Genomic DNA, 22408 nt, shown 5'->3' with positions numbered 1-22408 from the left:
GAACAATGACTGGTATCCGAACTATCTTAATTGATACACAGTCCATGTAGGACTCTGCCTTATTTTGTAATCCATGAGTCTAACAGTAGTACATGATTTAATCATTTTGCTTCGCTGTTGTCATACACAATTCATTTACTACTCTGGCAATTGAGGCCTTAAGTTTACTAAGATAGCCAAAAGTATAATTACAAATTATAATTATTGTATTGCTATTTGTCAATTTGATGTACGTGGTAGATGACACAAGTGGGATAGCAGTGCCTATGTTGTGTAAATGCCAAATCTAATTAACTTGTGACAGTGCAAGATTGAAGTCCTTAAAAATGTACTCTACAAGGTCATACATGGAAGTCATCAAAAATGCTACCCTCCTTGGAGTACAATTACAAAGCAACATCCATTCAATTGTTTATATCAACACGTCACAACACTAGTTTCTGTTTGTGTCTAGTTTAGTAAACCGAGACCTTGATTGCCAGAGTTGTAAATATTCGTTGTTATATACACAGCAGTAAACCTTGTTTGTTTCCCATAATGCCTCACTCCATTGTACAGCAGGCCTCTTCTATAATAGCCAAACTGACCAATATATATAAGAGAGATAATCAGATTCTGTTTTTCCCCTTTCATAATAATGTACAATCAGTACATGTCAAAGTTAAAATGCATTCTTTGATAACAGTGAAACAATGTGTGTAGATATATACCACTAAAACAACCAATATAGTGTGTAATATTTATATTTTTATTTCCTCTTTTATACACTAATCACATAACAAGCCTTCATAAATAAACACACATCCATGGCAGGTTTGGACTGTGCAAAAAAACAACAACAATAAAAGTGAATTCACATCCAGATCTTATCAATTGTGTCTCGCTTGAAAACACGACATACACTGTGCTGAGTACACACGTGTGGCAAACATGAATATTCAATACAATGCATTCCAATGAGATGAGGGTGATTGATGAAGGCATTTGAATCAATTCCAAAACAAGTTCTCTACAAAAATACGCAATATAAACAATATGTGAGTATAAATTTCAAACTTCAATTTCCATACAATGTGTGAATCAAAGATAAATGTTGGACCACATTAACGTTTTGATGGAATATTTCTCTCACTGAAATGAATTACTGGTAAATCATTTTTTACATACATACATGTGTATCATTTTAGGCTGAACACAGCTGGGCAGATTTCTGTTGAAGAATGTAAATTATATGTATAGAAAACTGTACATAAAGGGTAACAGGGACTATATACAACAAATATTTCACATTACAAGACAGTATAGTGCCTTCAAATAGTAAACATGTATTACTTTGCATCCTTTTCATACCAAAATAAAAGAAGCTATCTTTGCTTTCAGTACGTTGCTAGCTACAAAAAACTTGTGTATAGTTCAGATGACTTCGCAGATACATACCAGTACAGTATGTATATTGTGGTTCATATGTATCACTAAAAGTACTCAATCGTTCATGACCATCTTTTTAAGGTCTTTTCTAGATTACATGACATTGTTAAAATACATGTATACTTAATATAGAAACATAAATGTCTGCTATTCTATCAGTCAGCAGCATATCTGTTAACTAGAATTAGTCAATACTTGTATAGTTATTCAGTTATAGTGCCCTCTTTCGAGTTTTGAAACTGGCAATGCCAGTATTCAAATTATCGGTGAATGGCACCCTCTATTGATGAAATTTTGCAATTACCAGATAGTGCATGGTAACCTCTAGAGAGGTCTCGTTTGGTGACAAAAGAGTGACAGAAATAATCATCCTAACCTGAGCTTTCTCAGTTGGAATGATCACTTTTGTATTTCTGTGAGTCATGATAAAATATAGGGGGAAGGGAAGGAGATATCAGCTGCTTATTTGTGTATGAATGACTTCTGGTCATTCCAGTTGCCTGTGTACAGTACATCACTACATTGCATCGCTAGATTCAAAACAAAGACATACAGCAGAACAACATGTAAAGTGCAAAGAATAACAGGGAAACAAAGCACCACATTTTATTATCAAGTTCACACTATATATAAACACATATAATTTTGACCGGTTTAAGCACACATACAAAACATGTACAAGTGTTAAACTTCTGTACATTAATTAAAACGATATGTTTAGTAGGAATGTACCTTATTTGTAATTATTCAAATCATCTGCTTTCAAAAAAATAGACGAAACTTGCACATTTCTTTACTACTTCACAATATCTAGGAAGGTATTTTCAACTATAAGGTACAAATCTACACTGTACAGTTTGGGGACTCATATTTGCACTGTTATGATGATAATGCTGCAAAGCTAAATCTTGTTAGGACCTCTCAATAAATTTCAGAATATGGGCAGCATTTTCAATATGGGGATGCACACAGTGGATGCACTTTCATGGTAAATACCATTTCTCTTGATGCTGGAATTTCTTCTCATTTCGTCTGAACAAATGTTTATTACGGACGTTTTCTACCATTACTGTTTGTCAGTCTGGAAGGAAAATAAGTAATTTAATGAGTAACAATTAGTTGTTTATATTTGCTCTGCAAAAATACCAAAAGTATCAGAATACTGGATAGCAGCATTAAAAGTACTAACAACTATCATGTAGGAAGAAAGTTGCCTGCATATCTGACTTGTCTGTGTAAAGATAGCACACCAGTGTATCTTACCTTGCCAGACTCTCTGAATGTCCACAATAGACATTGTCTGCACTGTTTGATGATGGTGGTTGGTGGGGCACATAGGGTACCTGGTGTGGTAGGTACTGTCCGCGTCCACTTGAACTACTGCCCCCTGAACTATGACCTGAAGACCCAAAGTGACTGTAACCAACACGGATATTACTTGTACCAGAGGATCCATATGCATCACCACGACCACTACCACGTTGTGGTTGACGGGCTGAAAGATTTGAAATATTGTGTAAATTTCCATTTTAATATGTCAATGCTATTATAGTGCTCAGCATAGTACTGAAGTTTTACATTGAATGACAACGCTCTGTCCCTAACCAATCTACCCATTATGGCTATTACAAACAAACCCATTTCACAACCATACATATGCAGTCCCAGTATGTTATGTGGAAATATACATGTTGTTCCTGCAATATACATCATATAGAGCTATACTTACTGCGGGGTTCAGGAGGCTGAGTTGTAATCTGTGTTTCTTCTGGACCATATTTAATGGATGTACTCCAACCATGTCTATCAGCTACACTAGTCTGTGTACCTAGTTGCATGTTAGTTACTTTCAATGGTGCTGCTGCTGTAGTTGTCTTGAAAGCTGAGATTCCTGGTAATCCACCTTCCATTCCAGTCAGCATACCAACAGGCTGTGAAATCAACATAGGCTAGCATGTTTATTTCTCCTCCATGGTGACAAGTTCATTTGAACTATAGTTTTATGGTGTGAATTTTAATCTCCTACAGAAGGTATTTTGTCTCTAACAATGGTGTGCTGTTTTACAATGTAATGAATACCCATACCTTCTGTATAGTTTACATTTCATCAATAATATAAATTCATAATACTGGTATATACCTAATAAAACTCTCTTAACCTACAAAACCCAGCTATACATAAAATACCTTACATAGTAGATTTAAAATTTTGTCTTTTGATGAATGACAACATAATAAACGAATACGTCTAGTTGATAATTTCAAATAAAAATAAAAACAATTAACACTAAAATGACTACAATAATCAAATGAAGTGTAGTTTGGTATAATTGTCTATTACTTAACTAACCCTTCACCAAAGTACAAACACTTTAATGCATATGATTTCTACATCCAATGATGCTTACAACTACTACAGTACCACCTTATCTTTAACACCAGTGATATTTCTATTACATGTATATCTATAGAATGTATAGACTTACTTAGCCACTACTTAGCCACTATGTTATAAACAAATATGAAACAACTACGATAAATTTACTTTACGGTTAACCTAATTTTAAAAAATTATATTTACTTTCTAAGCTTAATATGATATGCTAGCTTTTATCAAAGTCAAGTTTAATTCATGCGAGATAAGTGATTATGTTAATACTTACTATAACACAGATTTACATTTAAGCTTAATAACTCCAGATGTTAACGTGAAGGAGATGCAGCGATAGTTGATTATATATTAGAACTTTTATCTGTCTAAATTCAATCAAAATAATTGTCATTACCTTGTTGTTGCTGGCATTATTTACCTGTTGTTCCATGAAATAAAGTTCAGCTTTGGTTCTCTCCTCAGCACTGACTGGGATACCATCAATGCATAATAGATTGGGTTGACGATATACTAACATTGGACGATGCATCAAACGACGTGATACCTACAAAAACAGATATTATGTCAAGAGTTTGTATATTATCTATAGGATCATTGTTTTGTCAGTGTGTGTTCACATCTAAATGAAAATAAGCTGATAAAAAAATTGAGAACTTCAGAGAAGTATAAACATTTGGTATGTTTTGCATGCTGTGATCAACTTCACTATATTGTACATCATATAGACATATTGGGCAAAAATCTGATACTAGAATACTTACAGGATTGCTGATAACAGACAACTCAATCATGTTAGGCAACGCTTCTAATTTCTCCAATTCAGACATGTCCTGTAATATTAAACAAATATAAATTCATTAATGTTTTATCATTTCTAAGCTTGGACAATTTAAAACAAACAACTGAAGTAAACATAAGATGTAAGAAACTTCTCAAAGACTTTGCAAGGGAAAGTGATCCCCTAGTTTCCTGAAAGCCAAATTTATAAGACTGTGTATACATACCTGTACTCTATTCATGCCTAGGTACAGTCTTTGTAGGTTTTCCAAATGATGGAAGTTAGAGAGTTCTCGAAGTCTATTTTCCTCCATGTGTAGCTCTACCAGATTCCACTGGTTCATGAACGAGTACTCATTCAGGTTTTTGATCTTATTGCGATCTAAGACTAATTCTCGAAGATCTTGCAGTCCTTCCAACCCTTCAACTTTGGTAATGTCATTACCTAGACAAAAAAAAATGTATTGTAAGTGCTTGTTGATAGATATCAAATAAGCTTCATATGATGAGAAAACGTCAGAGAAAAAAGTTAACACACACAGATTTGTACTGTACACTAGACATGTGAGTTTTTCTTACCTTGTAAGAAGAGTGCTTTGAGAGATGGTAGCCTACTAATCTGTAGTTTCAGAAGGTCTGAAATTCCATTGTAACTGAAACATAAAGTGACGAACATTATTTAATAATTTTCATCTTTTATATTTGACATTTCATAATATTACTCCTGTGTTTCTTAACAACATGATCTGACATTCCATACAAGGAGCATAAAAGGACAGTTAACAACACAACTATGTCTCATCTGGAAGGAAAGACTTATTTTAAAAATGTAAAAGGGAAACAATTGAAGGCAAAGTTAAGACTGTACTCACCCAAGATGAAGTACTTCAAGGTTCTCAAGTACTGGAGTATAGTTCTCTGGATTGTACATATCCTGTGCATTACTTTGTGCTGTACTCTGTGAACTACCCTTCTGCTGTTTGGTGGATGTTGACTTTGGTTTGGGAACTATCGTCTCAATATGGTTGTGATTCAGACACAGTACCTACAACAGATATCCATGAACATTATACATTTGGACATTCCTATTCAGATGGTAAGATCTCAAGTTGAGTCAGTGATGAGTGCTGTAAATTACAATTTAATGTTTCTACTGGACAAACTCAGCCGAGAAATCTAAGGTTCAAGAAAGTTATATCAATACTCTTAGATACTGCAATATAAAAGCAATCTTATAAGTACTACCAAGCTATTGAGAGTATTATAGACCAGTTGATTCCTCAGTTTAACAATTTGAAATAACAAATCGTTTGATAACCTGCCCGCACAGTGAATTGATACCACTTATAGTAGAAGCCGAATATATGCAAATCCAGTTTACAAAGATAAGCGGTCATATGTATAATTTTTCTTCTGTAAATTGGTGACTGATTTGGTATATAGTACAACATACAATGTGGCATAGGACTACTTACTCTGAGGTTTATCAGGTAGATCAGACCACTGAATGATGACAGTGAATTGTGCTCTAGATTCACACTGAAATATAACATATTAAAAAGAGAGTTAAAGTGTAGCTGACACTGCCTTAAACCATAGACAGTGGAGGGGAGATCTCCCCTCCACTGTCTATGCTTAAACTGATATGTAAAAACCTGGGATAAATATTGTGTTGGGTTTGTAGAACATGCCTCTTTTCCACACGAGTAATTACAAAGGTGCATATAGTCTCTGTTGTTGTTGTTGTCGCCATCGTCATCATCATCATCATCATCATCATCATCATCATTATCATTATCAGTGCAAATGTGATTCTCACCTTCTGAGATTTAGGAAGTGTTCACCAGTTCCTAGATCGACCTGTCTAATACCACAGGTAGGGAAATCCAATTCACGTACTTCCAAGAAGTTAGCATGCCCAAGTCTCTCTGCTACAAAGTCCTGAGTCAGCCTACCACCAAAAGTATCCTTTGCTGTACCACCCTCAGAAGATTCCTGTCAGTGAGAAGAGTTGCATTACTTTACACAACAGTATGTACTACAGAGTGTGACATAATGGTTGTCAAACACAACTAACTTGAGGTGTCTCACGGCTCCCCAGGTACACAATTGCATGCACTCATGGCACTAAAGGTATGTGAAGACAACCACAGTGTGTCACATTTAGCAAGACTTAACAGACATCACCTCGTGTCCATCAGAGATGACTGCACATGTCTGACTGTAACCATCCCCCCCCCCCCCCAAGTCAAAAACGAAATGAATTTTGACAGTGTAAACACTTGTATGATAATGCTAGCACAGTCAGTGTCCTAGTACAGTAAACACTAAGCGTAGGTTGACTGTCTTGAAATGGTAGACTTACAATAGCAATGCCATCGAGTGCTTTAAGTGTCTTGAGATGGTATACTACAAACAGTCTATAATTGTCAGCTTCTGAGGCAACAGGGTTTCCATACAGGTCAAGTATCACAAAGTTAGGCAGGTTCTGTCAAAGATACAATAATATGTAATCATACAGTTACATTGTATATATCATTTACAGTATTTGGCTTAATTTAGCTAAGGATAGTGTGTAATACTGTACTATCTTGTCACTGGCGCTTGAAGGGAGCGATGTCAATTTCTGTCAATGATGACTGTATTCATTATGTAGATGAGGTGGGGAAGTGATGTCAAAGAAGGCAGTAAGTTTAGCAAGTACTGGTAAATGCCAAAGTTGTCAATTCTCACTAAAAACCACCATGACCCAAAGCGCTCACATCCCTTCCATAGTCAGTTTCACTGGCTAGCCAGTTTATATGAAACTGACTGGTAACTTTATTATATATAAATCTCACCTTCAAGTGGAATATTTCTCTGATGTTAATGATGTAGTTATTTCCAATGTAGAGTTCAATCAGTGCAGTGAGTCTGCTAAGTCCAGTTAGCGACATAATTCTGTTATTCTCCACTGATAAATACTGCAAGTCTGTCAACTTGTCCAATCCACCTCCTTCCAATGTACTGATATGGTTGTTACTCACATTCAGACTTCGTAGCTTACCCAGTTTGGACAGTCCTGGTGGAATACAAAGATATGATAGATTACTATAGAGGCATATGATTGGGAACTTTAATTATAAGTCTTACCAGTAGTTATGATGTGAACTTTACACAGTGGACCTGTACACATAAAGTTATACAATATAAAAGAATAATTTGATATTACAGTCAGTAGTTGAATAGCTTGTTGACATTAGTTTTATCTAAGTGAAATTCAGTCACAGAATTATGAGTTCGCAAACAAAGAACTTACCAACAAACATAAAGCATTCAAATTGAGACCTGTTATCCATATTCTTCACATCACATTACCAGCCAATCCTCATATTTTGGCAGAAATATATCATAATTATACTCATAACATCAGACAATAACCTTACCTTCTAATCTGCCTATACAGTTGTCTTCCAATGACAGTTCTTCTAGATTTATACAACTATCCAGACCCTCTATCTTTGTGATGTCATTGTCATTGAATGACGCCCACCTTAGATTCTCTAATCTGTCTAGATTAGAAATCTTTGTGATGTGCTGACCATCTAAATTCAAGGTGGTCACCTAAAAGGTAAAAAGTATACTCTAATCAATGCCTGTGAGCCAAATAAATCATTGTCTGAAAAAATCTCATTCAAGCAAGTTTGTCTAAATTTATAGTCAAGTATAGAATCAATGTGTGAGCTATTCATGCAAATAGCGTAATACTGTGCACAGTCTATAGACATACTGTAGTAAGTACCTGCACAGCTATACTTAGATGATACGGCCAAGGTACTGAATTCTTCAAAATCCAGATGTAATGTTATCATCAATATTTACCTGTAAATACCACTGACTATCATTTTCACCAACTCTATCTGGTTTGTTGCGACTAGTTGACCACAGAATTTGAGCATAGGAAGCCAAACTGAGACTACGTGGTCTTGTCTTGTCTGTCCTGGAGTGAGCAAGCAGGGATACTTGTGAGATACGTGATCCTGCAGCCATCCTCAATGCTGCTGTGGCTTCACTCTCAGTTACACTTGAACCATTTAGTTTTGTCAACGATTTCAGTCTGCCAATGGTTCGCAGTCTAAGGCCATCAGGCTGGCCAAAACAAAATGGATTTAAAAGATAAATTAATTCAAATTAGATTCATTAACACAGTAGGATATATCATTAATGAAAATAATATTCAAAATGGAATCAAAGATTACACCACATCACATCACACTTTACAACAACCACATGACAGAACAACTGATGACAAAGGATTAGAAACTAAATAGAGAGAAATGTATAACTGGACTAAATGCACCTCTACAAAATGACATTCATAAAAACAATTGTAAGGCCACGGTACTACCATGCAAATGACCTGATGTAGATGGGTACTTTTCCATTGTTTGAAAGTTGAACATTGTTATGGAGTGCTATTGAAATTAAGCTGAGCATGCTGAAAGTATGTAATACACTCTACTCTACATGTCTGCAACACTTGCAAAGAGATACCTCTACCAGACTGATGTAAAATACTGTTATCATTATATAGTGGTGCTATGACCTCTGACCTGTTACATACACTTGTTAATAACAACAGTACAGCATCATCAAACAAAATCCCTGCCTGCATTCATATAAATACAAATATAAAATCTTGAATTATATCTCAATCAGCTTACGTTGAACCCTACTATTGAACACATCACATTCAAGCTATCCAAAAAACAAAAAGATTACATAGTCTTGCCACCAGGAGTGCTGTTCAAAAAGGAGATTTTGTGAGGGCCAGCACCATACATGCATTCTGTAGTCTTTTCAAGTTTGTCATTTCACAACTGTTTTATGATCAAAGTCAATGGTGTTTCTGGCAGTCCTCATTTTGCTTACTGCTAATATTTGCTAATTTTTAGAAATCCAAAGAAGTCTTTTAGAAACACTTCTGTTCTGTTCTGAGCTTTGCTATCTGATTAATATCCAAGTCAAAAGTTTCGATTATCATTTTCCTACTCTGTTGTGCCCTCATGCAATACTTTTTGGTAAATCGATACAGGATACTGACCCATGGAATCCGGTGATTTAATTGCATTTGACACACATTTGACAAACAATTTTGATAAATTCTTTCTGATAAATGTGATGTATCAAGACTTATTACCAGTAGTCTTTCAAGTCAAACAGTTTTACGACGTACAAGCCATTATATTTTTGGCAGAATGACAGCCTGGCAAGAATGCTTGATACAAGTGATAATTACGCAAATACTGTTATACAGCATGGAGGTAGAATTGCAGTCCTTCTACCTCCATGTATACAGTAAATCTGTGTACCTTCTGCCATGGGTTATGTCTGAGATCCAATGTAGTCACACCACTACAATGTTTCCTTAGTATAGACAACTCATCTCTTGTATAACTCAAATCATTCCAACTCAGATCTAGTGTCTTCAACTTAGACATTCCCTGTAAGGAGAAACAGAGTTAGGTATCAACATAGACCCTGGTGTAAACTGGATACGAAACTAAGTCTCATCCTTTACCTTGAGGTACTGTTGTTGGCTTTCATGTGACATGGATTTCTTGATCACATCAATAGTTTTGTGATTGTTTATAACACATGGCATTACAGAACATTGGTGCAATTCACAATAACTCTGTCATCAAGAGATTTTGGTGGTAAAAGAAAGTTGAAAATTTTGGTATATACAACATTATTATCAGGATAATCCATTATATATCATATCTTCATGTTCAGGTCGTACATTTTTTCCTTCAAATACTTACCCTCATTCCCTCTAGAGATGTAATCTTATTAAAGCTGGCATCCAGGTATTCCAGATTCTGTGTACAACAAAACACAAAATATGTTGATTTATATAACTACAAGAACAAAGTTACCATGAGGTCATGTAAATGGTTCACAACTCTCTACCTCCACCCAACACCCTCTCTATAAAGCATGTCATTTGTATATTATATGTACTCACCATATGAGCTACGTCATCCAGCCGTGTCAATTCATTAAAACTGACAATAAGTTTCCTTAGGAGGGTCATTGAACTCATGTACTTGAGTTTTGTTAGTCCATTGCCATGGAGATTAAGCACTGTCACTCCCTGAAACGCAGACACCTTGGCTGTCTTTAAGATCAGTTCTTCAGTCAGAGCAATCAATCTTAATAAATACAAAAATAAGAAATTTTTTTTTTCAAAAAATGACACATAACTCAAAATTTGGAGTTTAGAATTGACAACAATTACATTTCACTTAAATTATGATTAGTTTATATAATTCATGTGAATCAATTGGCGCTAGTTTTTCACACTTCTGTAAACTGTTTTCGTATTTACCATAACTGACAATAAGTCGGGTATATGATATTTTCAATACAACACTTTAATAGTGTCTGATGTTAGCTGACACAGGAACCTGATACTTAGATATCTTTTACAATCAAAACCCCACTAATAGTAATACAACTTGACATATCTGAGCACAATAAAACATTTAATTTGGTGATATACACAACATGAACTTGTGCATGAAGATATGATTATACTGACATTAAATGAATGAATAGCACAACCCAGAAAGACCAATGCCCTGTTGGATTCCAAGCAACCATCTACAAGGATCAGGATACCACACTCTATTGCATTGACATACAAATTGACATACCTTGGTCTAGGTTTAATCTCAGGTTCCATGTTGACCACATCGTCATCTAGACTTGGATCATTATCTTCATTTCTCTTGTGTAAATCGTTAGTGTCTGGCATACCATCAATTAACACTGTAAATGGAGACCTGGGTTTCAACTGTAAAATGAAACAAGGACATTGCATTTATGCAGGTGAATAAGAATATTTCTATACACCAAAGACCATAAAAATACAGATTGTACCCCTTCACCATTGAAAATAAACACCTATGATTCAGCTGTACAACAGCCAATCAAAGCAACCAGAATTTGTAGCATTTTTCACTCAAAGATCAAATTAAGAACATTGTGGTGTAAATGAGGTATCAATCTTCATGAAATTGAAAATATGCCTCCTTAGAATATTGCGGTATTGAAGAAGTATATTACACTCACTCAATTCTCAGTTTTGCACATGCTGACCCAATGCTGAACTACTTATAAACCAGATTACACTAAGTGTTTAAGGAAACTTTTATTTAATTATTATCAAGACTGTCTAGTTCAACTTGGTCTATATTTACATAAATGATTGCATTACCTTGGTGATGTACTCAAAGTCAATGACATATTCTGGTAGGACAAGTTCATGGTCAAAGACAAACCATTCACACTGTCTAGATGTACATTCACATTGTGGTGAGGATGAGCCACCACTACCAGATGTACATCTCTCATGTTTCTTTGGTCTGTAGATGGAATCAGCTCTAGGATAGATCGGTTTGTGCACTCTGTCAAACAAAATATCAAGTAATGTATCAATATGATGTGATCATTATGCTTTTTTTGTAATAAAACCATAAACATTGTTAGTACAATTGGTAATTCCCGCAGCTAATACTATAAATTAGTATCATGGAAAAAAATTCAAACTGCCATGGTCTTTTTAAAAATTTTACCCCAACAGTATTATGACAGAACCCCATGATGCATGAGTGAAATAGTACTAGGGGTAGTTGCATGAGTGCTTTCTAAGACAGTACTTTCATGAGTGTAGCGAGTGCGCTCAACACTACAAACAGTCCTTTTGTGCACTAAATACTTCAATTAACAAGAGAAAGACAAAAAGATAAAAGAAACTCTCTGAATATACTGTACACTCAGACATTAATGTTATGGCTATACGTATGTCTCTTCATTGTATGATGTACAATAAAAGTAGAAACATTGGCATGGTTAAAAGTTACAACTTACAATTTGACATCCAAAGCTGGAGCACTTTTACCAAGATAGACTTTACACACTACAAGTTGTCCATGTCTGAATGGGCAGGGATCAGACAGGGATTTGTTTTTGGCCTCTCTCATCATGCTCTCAATCCGGGGTTTCTCACACAGACTCAGACTATTAGATAACGGTACAGCACCATCACGACCAAGTTGCTGAAACATGAGTTAATAGTAACATATAGGTCACCAAATGAATAAATGATTAAATCAACCAATCAACCACTAGATAAATACATACATACAATATTATAAATAACTAAACAAAAGTTAACAAAAAAAGACAATCCTCATCCAAATTAAGTTCCATTTGTGATAACAGGAACTTTTTCACAGTGTTTTTTATCCAAACAGTGTAAAAAATCTTTAGGATATAAAAAAAATGAAAACATGAAATATTTTTTATCTAAACAGAGGGGGAAAAATATTATAATAGGTTTCTCCCATTAAAATAGTTACAGCGCTATTACACAATTATCAATTTCATACACACTGAATCAAGCAAATTCATGTGTATGTATGACTGTTGTCCCCTATAGTGATTGACATTTGTACCAGGTTTGGTTGACATTGAGTTGTGGGGCAGCTAGCTGAGGCATGTCTGAGAGCATTGGATGCAGACAGACAGATATAGAGACACATACATAGATAGATTATATCCATATCTAGAGCCCATTGGAGCTAAATAATGATTTACATGACTAAAAGACAGCTACCTTATATGTATCAGCATCCATTGGTCCTTCTTCTAGTACTCTCATTAACTCATTCTTACCACCAGGTAGTTCAGGGTCCCAGACAAAGAATAAATATTCCAACAATTTCTTGACTGACTGACATCTGTAAACAAATAAACCAGATATGAACTGAAGGAGTTCCCATAGGTTGGTTTCTCAAGAAAAAAGGTTGAATAAAAAATAGTGCCTATGTTATTGTAGCACAACTGTTATACTTTGATTCATTTATTACCCAAATTAACACCCCCCCTCCAAAAAAAACAAACAAACCCCCCCCCCCCCCAAAAAAAAAAAAAAAAAAAAAAAAAAAAAAAAAAAAAAAAAAAAAAAAAAAAACCTAACTTACTCAGGTTGCAGGACAGATATCAAAGTTTTATATCAACATTTCTAGAATGTATATTATTATGATTGATTAGATAATCTTTATGTACCCTTTACATGTAAAGCACTCCAAGGAACACCACCTACAAACAACTTCAATTTCTCAAGCACATTTTGATTTCATAATTTTTTACCTATAAAAATGTCATTTTTTCACTAAATTTGAATGTCAACTATGAGGTCACTATATCTTGAAAAATGCATATTTTAGAACAAACTCCCTGGTAATTGCACACATATCATTGATTACTGGTACTTATTAGTTTATTGACATGTCTTTGAAATCCTCACCTCACCCCATCCCATAGTACTTCATCCACCAAACAACACATACTTGTTGAAATATACTGAAGTTGAGCACAAGAAATAGTTTGACAACTAATGTAATCATTAAATCACCCGACTGTTGCCAGGTGATTGACCTTGCTACAGTTGTCACGAACATATTTATTCAATAAAGTGTGCGTCTCCGAGAGTTCAATTTTAAGATAATTCTTGAACAGCCTGAGTAAAAATGTATTTTATGACTGCAGTGATCTAGACATCATGTTTTAGTGTGTTGGTTGCCCCGACAACAGATCGATTACAATGCATTATGGGATCCATTGATTCCTTTCATTTGACCATGCAAGAGCACAGTCCATATAACAAATAGTCAAACTAATGCATAAACCAACCAATCTGTCACGTAAATCTAATATATTACAGGTTTCATATTTGTACTGCCTGCTAACCTGAATAATATCATGAGAGTACATTCAATAATTACATCTCCTGTCTGTAACAAGTACTGACCTGCTCATAGCTGGCAAATCTTCCTTATCCACATATCCAGCTAATTTATCATCAAACTTAAATCTCAAAATACGGTTATGTACTCTAGTGATTCGATGTATCTTGATTCCTAGCACCCCATAGTCTTTGTAATCGGCAGCACAGAATCTTGATAAGATCAAGTCATGGCAGGACGTGAACCTGTGAAAATGAAAACAGGTTGCATCACTGGTTTTTTTTTTCTGTAATTGTAGTATTAGTAAATACACAGAGTTCATATGTGGTAATCTACAATTTACTTCCTTTCTACATATTAATGATATAGTTGACTTCCTGTTTCCAAGATTCACTGAGCTGGTGGTTATTTCTTCTGAGGTTGATTTTTGGTCTTCTTTTGTTTCCATTACATTGGTATATCATCATCCTTATAGGATGGAAAGAAATATATACAATCATATATGGTTGTGTGTTAATTTGCAAAAGAACGACGACACACACACGCACGAACACACACACACGCACGCACGCACACACACACACACACACACACACACATACACACACACAGACGTTACTTTTGCACAACTGAACCATCAGTTACGATATAAGTTCAGTCAAAAATTGAAGTTTGAAAACAATATCTTACCAAACATCAGCTGATCGACCATCTTCAAATCGTACATTTCCACCTGTCTCTAATTCTGTTAATAGTCTTCTAACTGTCATATCTGAGACTTGGCGTATACGGGCAACACTTTCACCGTAACATTTCTCTGTCCTGTTGACAAGTTTGCAATGAATGGAACAAAAGTGATGTTAATGACCAGCATAAGAAGTATTACTGTTCTGCAGTGCAGCTATAGAACATGTTCATGGTAATACAATATGTACATATGTACATCTACACAATTGAAAACTTGCAAAAATCATCATATGGCATCCTGGATAAAACATGCCAAAAACAATGAAAATTGGCTTGCAAATGACCAACACAACTAAGCAACAATGTCAACTTACTCTTCCACTTTGCCAGTGTATGATTTGACCCGTTCTTTTAAGGCCTGGTGTTTCTTTTTAAGTTTTTTAGTCAGAGATTGCTTTTCTTCTTCCTGAGTATCACTCTCTGTACCACTGCCATGTTGTTCTGATTCCTCATCATCTTTAGTGACTATTTCCTCACCATGGTGTAACTTATTTCCCTTGACTTCATCACGATCTCTCTCAGTCTGTAAAAAATACACATTAATATTTCTATTAGAGAATACATACAGTCAAAGCACAACTGAATATCCATGTACAGTGTCATAACTTTCTGATTCAAACAGACAATGATTAAAGTTAGTTTGTGTATATCATCAATGTATGGGTATATAAGGAACCATTTTGCAGATTTGTTTATTACTTTTCACTTGAAAAAGGAGGAAGTAGATAACCATTGCCCGTTCACTTTACACTTTGTGGGGAAAAGTCATACAATGTTTATAGATGATGAAAGAAACCAATATTTGATAAACAGACTCATGCTAAAATTCCGGGATTTCAAAATTTCATGTTTAAAGTTGAAATGTTTTATAAAACAGCCATTGTATGAGCATATCCAATTTTTCAACTTGGGGTGACACGTTACACGTATTTCCTTCAAGGCAGCAGTTATCTCACAACCTAATTTGCATCAAGAACACTTCAAGCAAAGCAAGACTTAGAGATCAGTATAAATCACACCATTCATCAAACTCACCGCTTTGATCATTTCTGTCAGGACTCTGATACGTTCAAAAGGAAATGCACACAGTCTGTTCTTCTCCTTCTTCAGCATTGACATCAATTCCATCATGTTTCGTCTAATTGTCTTCACGCGCATGTTATAATACATCTTCTTCTTTACCACAGTCGCCTGGTAAAACATTTTATAGAATATTTAAACTTTCCACTCTCATTATTCCCTCTATGTTTTCATCACACAGAATTCATTATGTATGAATTAATTATAAACTAAAGGTTTGATGTCACTACATAATGAATGACTGACAATCATTAATCACATAAATTCCATGGATACATTTGCTGTCAAACTATCATCCTGGAAATTAATTATCTAAATTTCTGTGGATGTCTGTTAGAGAAGGTTATAGTACTACACAGGTATCATTATGTTACAGATATCACAAGTTTTAAGAATCGACCACTGAACCTACCTCTGCCAATTCTCTGACATTCTTACTAGAGACATCATATGTATCTAGTCTTTCTAGTGTAGGCAAGTGGTATAACATGTGTGTGGAATAATTGCACAGTAAACAGACAGGATTGGGGGAGTATTGCGGATCCTTCAATCCAAGATATCTCAGACTAGGTAATCTAACAAGGTTGGTCAGTTCCTGTCAAAAAAAAAATACAACAACATATTTGAAACTTATTCTATAACACAAAATACAACTTATATGGTTTGATGTTTTACCATACATACAACACTACTCTATTGGTAATCTTATAAACTGGATGTCCATATTGTATATCTACATATTTCCTTTACATGAATATGGCTCTGCAGGAAGGTACTAGCAGTGGACGAACTGATGGACCCAATTTCCCTCTATGTCTTGTTTCTTGGGATAAAATGAAATAGGGTTTGCTAATGTTCCCCTACTATTATTGAGTAATAGACACAGTCATCTCAATCGAGGTAATATTCTTACCTTAAAAGAACAAATCTTATTGCCAGAAAGATTCAAATTTTCCAGTCGAATGTGAGTATCTAAAGAATGACCTGCAAAGATACATACAATTTATAAGCTTAATGTTAAGGTAAAATTGTATCAATTACACTTGTATCTGATTAAAAAATACACCTGTAACATTACACTGATATTGTGTATCCAAGTTTCTAATCATATATGCATGTCTACCTGGTATAAACATTATGGAGTACAAAGTCAAATAGACCTATAGTTATTGCTACTGCTAGTATGTATACACATCTGGTACAAGCTTTCATCTTTTGATTTGAATCACTCCCCATTCCTATCCATGCACTATTTGCTTTTTGTACGCATCCAAATGTATGTCAACAACATGTATGGTTGCAAAAACCAAAACAAATCACTTCAAAATTCCATTCATCATTGTGTGAAACACATACCATGTCCTTAGCAACTGATGTTGTTGTGGCTGCCATTAACAATAATATCAATACTCAATTCATGACTCCTAAACATTTTATAAGCCACTGTCTGACTGGTCAGTAAATACAGTGCAATTTAGCTGATTCAAATGGGAAGCGTCCAGATCAAATAACAATGGCCTATACCAGACATGTATACAAACAAAGAGGACATTTCAGTGCTGATGAAAAGGACAGTAGACATACAATACAATAAATCATATAATACATACTGGGTCTTTTTCTTGGTCAGATAGTAGTTAGATTGTTTCACTGTGAAATAAAGCTAACCCTGAAATATTAATATTACTTGGTGGGGCAATAATTTTGAAAGAAAAGTTAGATGTATATAAATTGATGTATGTTCAATACTTACCTATTTTGTCAATCTTGTTTTCAGCAAGATTTATTTCCTCCACATATTGAAGACCTATAACACCCTGTGGCAAAATATGACAGAGTTTATTCAAATTGATATAATAGATGGATTTTATAGCAATTGAAATTATATCTATCAATTGTCCAAACTGGAACTACAGTATAGCCTTTAAATCATTACCTCAATATATGAAAAAAGCACATTTTTTGACTGTCAACAATTACCAGTCTACAAATGTTTGCCTGTCTGTACTACCAACCATGACCTGAATCACCAACATGTTTATGTTTATGTAACATTGTCATGATCAAGTGATGTTAAAAAGGATGTCATAGTCCATTGCCTCTTTAGTGCCACACAAACAAAACAAGAATTTGAGAAAGATTTAACATTCTCCAGGCTTATAAGTTTACTTACAAATGCAGACACCATTGGAACATTCCTATAGCACATTTATATTGAAATAGAAATGACATAATGATGCTTACCTCAATAACTGTTATCTTGTTCTTTGCTAACCAAATCTTTTCAAGATGTTTCAGGTGAGCAATATTCTCAATCTTAGAAATATTATTTGAGTATAAGTACAACTTTTCAAGTCTTTTACATTCTCCAAGGCCTTCAATTCTCTATAAATAAATGAAAATTTTGTATTAACGTAACAGTTTTAAAGTTTCACCCCCATCAGGATCACAAATGGCCCCTTATAATACAGTAACACACAGGTTACCACACTACTGAACCTCAGTTTAATACATGTAAATGCTAAAAATGAATCTAATGACCTCACTAATACTTTGCGTACATACCTGTATTTTGCACTCACAAAGCCACAATTCTCTCAGCCTAGTAAGATGTGTTAAACCATACATTCTGTCTATGTCTTGTCCCATTACACACAATGTTGTCAAGTTGGGAAATCTGTCCATGCCAACAATCTTAGGGAATCCAGAAAAGAACATTTCCACAACTTTGACATTTTCAACTGGTCCCTGTTCCAGTCTATGGTACTTGATGCCATTAACATTGCACTGAAAAGAAGGGTATACAAAAAAAATGTAAAATTATAATAATCTATTGAAAATGGTGGTTCAATTGATGAAAATAAATTCATCTTGCAAAGCAGAATACTTATCAAGAATGATGAAACTTACTGTGTGGGCAGGGTGTCTTTGAAGTGCACATCACAACTAGGCACATTAAAAAAAATATTTCTTACATTAATATCACTCAAAATATGCTTATGAGGACAGACACCCTCCTTTTTGGATGAAGCATCATTAACATAAAACCATAATGACAGCAAAAAATTGATAATTTGCACAATTATGATATACTACTGTAGCAATGAATATACAATACATAGCACATCACTAGTAGCAAATCAAGGAGAAAACAGGAAGAAATTTAGATAGATGTTGCAAAAATGTAAATAGCACAAAAGGGGAAAAATGTTATCACCTTCAAATAAATATTCAGGATGACAAAAGAGTTAATTGCATACAGCTCCAAGCTAGTGTGTATAAATACCCATGGAGGTATCAACTGTGCACTCAATTCAATTTCTTAAGACACTATGACCGCAAAAAGTAATACACACTTGTCATAATCTATGCAAAAATATTTCATAACATATCAATCCAATACTACAATAATTGATATCAAATCTCACCACTTCTCGCAGAATATCTTCCTCCTCGATATCAGAAACACCAGATCTTGCAGAAGTCATGGCGTCTGCAGGCCCTGGTGATGTCATTCCTGATGCTGTCAGAGACATTTTCAAGTCTCTACTACTACGTTATCGGCTTACCAATCATTTTAATGGCCTTTACATTCTGCAAAGTAGATTAAAATATGTCACTATAAGGACCTGACACAGTTGAAATATCTTACAAGAATTACAATGTTAGAATCATAGAGAGTGAAGAAGTCTCCACTCTCTATGATTAAATCGACTTGGGACTCAAATACTGTTGAGATGAATAGTGATCCTGAAACTACATTATATTAGATTGTTCATATCATTGTCAAGGTCTCATCAATGATGAAGTGATTTCCAAGTTACATATTTTTTGGCAAGTAGAAGGTAGCACAGACTTACAGCTACAAGTTTTTACATGTAGCAAAATGAACTAACAAAACGAAGTTCCTAGAGCTGTATTTTCATCCAAAATCAAACTTAGTAGTCAAGCACAGAGAAAAGGGCTTAGAAATTATTCACGTAACCCGGTAGAATCCACAGTCACTTGTGAGCTAGACGTGAATGTCCTAGTAATATATTTACAAAATAAAACATGTAAAATGTAATTGCGTAATTAGATAATTTAGAACATTCATAAAACCATGAACCGTCCGTAACACATCCATGATAAAACGGCATCACTTGTGACTGTGTACGTAGATATCCTGTGATATATTCATACATATGCTAAACTGGCTAATTATGCAGTTATTTTGTAGATTTTGGACTTGCATTTTATAGTATGCTCACAAGTGCTGTAGACTGTGCCAGTACAGTGGCAAGTTCAAATGTTCACGAATGCATTCCCAAACAGACGACACGATTATGGTTCTATCAGCGTCTCTGTTTAGTGTTACTAGTTATAAATTCCAGAGTTATACTAATATACGGTAGGTTCTTCTAAGTCAAAGAGTTTTCATATCACTGTTGCTTGGTATCATCACGAGCGGTATGGAGCCACGATCGTCAGAGCGTCACGACACTGCGGCAGTTGCTAAGTACCGAACCACTGACATACTAACGCGATAATCACAGTGAGTGAAGCCATACCGTAACATGGTGTATCCAGTCTTCATAAAATACACTAAATCATTAAATGTTTGAATAAAGGGATGGAGTTTTTGGTACTTACTCTGACAACCAGAAGTTGTTTTCATTGAACGAGCTCCGCCATCTTGAATTTGTGTTATGAATTCTGATTGGTCGCTCCGGGTCACATGATCAACACTACCCGGCTGGCCGAGTCAACATCATCGTGTTGCTAGGTAACAGTGGATATGGAACGTATACTGTCACAGGGATCATACACCGCGAACAGTCCCTAAAAAGCTTTGAAACTACCGACATCTCGAGTAAATACACTTTATATATCGGTGCAAGTGAGATATATATGTGTATAACTGTAAATATTTCTCGCAGGCCTACCGTAACCCTGGATTGTTGGAAGACCTTTTTAGTAGGTTTTAGCATGGATCTATTATCTCAATAATAGTTCCCTGGTTTTGGGGACCGGCCAGTTTCTTCGGCCGGGGGATGGATTGGAGGGGGGGGGGGTCACCCTGTTTTTGAAATTGGCAGTAAAGGGTCATCCAGTTTCGAAAATTTGGGATGGAGGGGGGGGGGGTCATTGTGTTAAGGGTAAAAACCTCCAGATCCTCAAGGGAGAGAGACCCCGTAGGACTCCACAAGAGTTGGACATATCACAGTCTAAAGCACTTCCTCTACCTCTTACTGTCAAGATATTATTACAAAAATTATTTCACCCCTGTGCAGTTGCTTCGTACATGTTGGTGCTGTGTATTATTATAAAGTGTATTATAAAGAATTTTGATTAAAAAAGTCGGGTTGTATTTGTTTATTCGGACTGTGTAACTCGTTCCTTCTGCATTTCCTTATCATATATATATATATATATATATATATATATATATATATATATATATATATATATATATATATATATATATATATATATATATATATATATATATATATATATATATATATAAATGAAAGAAGACGAGTCTGATATTACATAGTGGAATTACACTACGGACCGTTTCACCCGAAGGATCGTCAGGTGTAATAGTGTGGTTTAATAGTATTCGTTAGCTATACATCCTGCATTATGTACATAACTTGTGTGTGTTCACTGATGGCTGTGTGTACACAAAAAGATTGACAACAAAGGTTACGTTTTTGTGTACACACAGCCATCAGTGAACACACACAAGTTATGTACATAATGCAGGATGTATAGCTAACGAATACTATTAAACCACACTATTACACCTGACGATCCTTCGGGTGAAACGGTCCGTAGTGTAATTCCACTATGTAATATCAGACTCGTCTTCTTTCATTTTTATGTATGATAGCTCTCCAAGGTGATCGAGCACTCTACTTGGCGAAAGAAGAATGAAATTATATGTATATATATATATATATATATATATATATATATATATATATATTGTATGTGTCCTCATTTTGTGATATATATATATATATATAACTCGGTGAGTATCAATCTGCTAAGACAGTGCTCTATACCGCAGTGGCAGAGCGTAATAGTTTTGGTAGTACTGGAACTCTTTCTTGGGTGTACTCGGAGTTTCACGCATATTGCGATCATCAGTGTCTGATGATCGCAATATGCGTGAAACTCCGAGTTACACCCAAGAAAGAGT

At 35.0% G+C, this 22408-nt stretch overlaps 1 protein-coding gene across 2 annotated transcripts; it reads right to left on the bottom strand.

The window, feature by feature from the left end:
• Nucleotides 1–738: 738 nt before the first annotated feature.
• Nucleotides 739–20899, bottom strand: LOC144452584 (leucine-rich repeat-containing protein 9-like). Of its 2 annotated transcripts, none has more exons than XM_078143706.1 (32): nucleotides 20851–20899; nucleotides 19647–19812; nucleotides 18784–19005; nucleotides 18463–18603; nucleotides 17972–18035; nucleotides 17132–17202; nucleotides 16631–16813; nucleotides 16174–16329; nucleotides 15453–15661; nucleotides 15082–15213; nucleotides 14457–14636; nucleotides 13260–13383; nucleotides 12512–12699; nucleotides 11859–12048; nucleotides 11296–11435; nucleotides 10605–10791; nucleotides 10402–10458; nucleotides 9949–10080; nucleotides 8459–8725; nucleotides 8023–8200; nucleotides 7438–7658; nucleotides 6963–7085; nucleotides 6417–6592; nucleotides 6073–6136; nucleotides 5470–5642; nucleotides 5177–5250; nucleotides 4825–5042; nucleotides 4582–4650; nucleotides 4215–4364; nucleotides 3158–3359; nucleotides 2692–2923; nucleotides 739–2509 (listed from the first exon to the last, which is right to left on the bottom strand). In XM_078143706.1, exons 2-32 carry the CDS (start codon nucleotides 19752–19754, stop codon nucleotides 2476–2478), a joined length of 4665 nt encoding a protein of 1554 aa, XP_077999832.1. In that variant the 5' UTR covers nucleotides 19755–19812; nucleotides 20851–20899; the 3' UTR covers nucleotides 739–2475. The 2 variants fall into 2 exon arrangements, with proteins under 2 accessions (XP_077999832.1, XP_077999840.1); XM_078143714.1 differs by having other exon boundaries at nucleotides 4239–4364.
• Nucleotides 20900–22408: the final 1509 nt, after the last annotated feature.

The sequence above is a fragment of the Glandiceps talaboti genome, chromosome 2 (assembly GCF_964340395.1).
Source record: "Glandiceps talaboti chromosome 2, keGlaTala1.1, whole genome shotgun sequence".
NCBI lineage: Eukaryota > Metazoa > Hemichordata > Enteropneusta > Spengelidae > Glandiceps > Glandiceps talaboti.
This window is presented reverse-complemented; position numbering and strand designations above follow the sequence as displayed.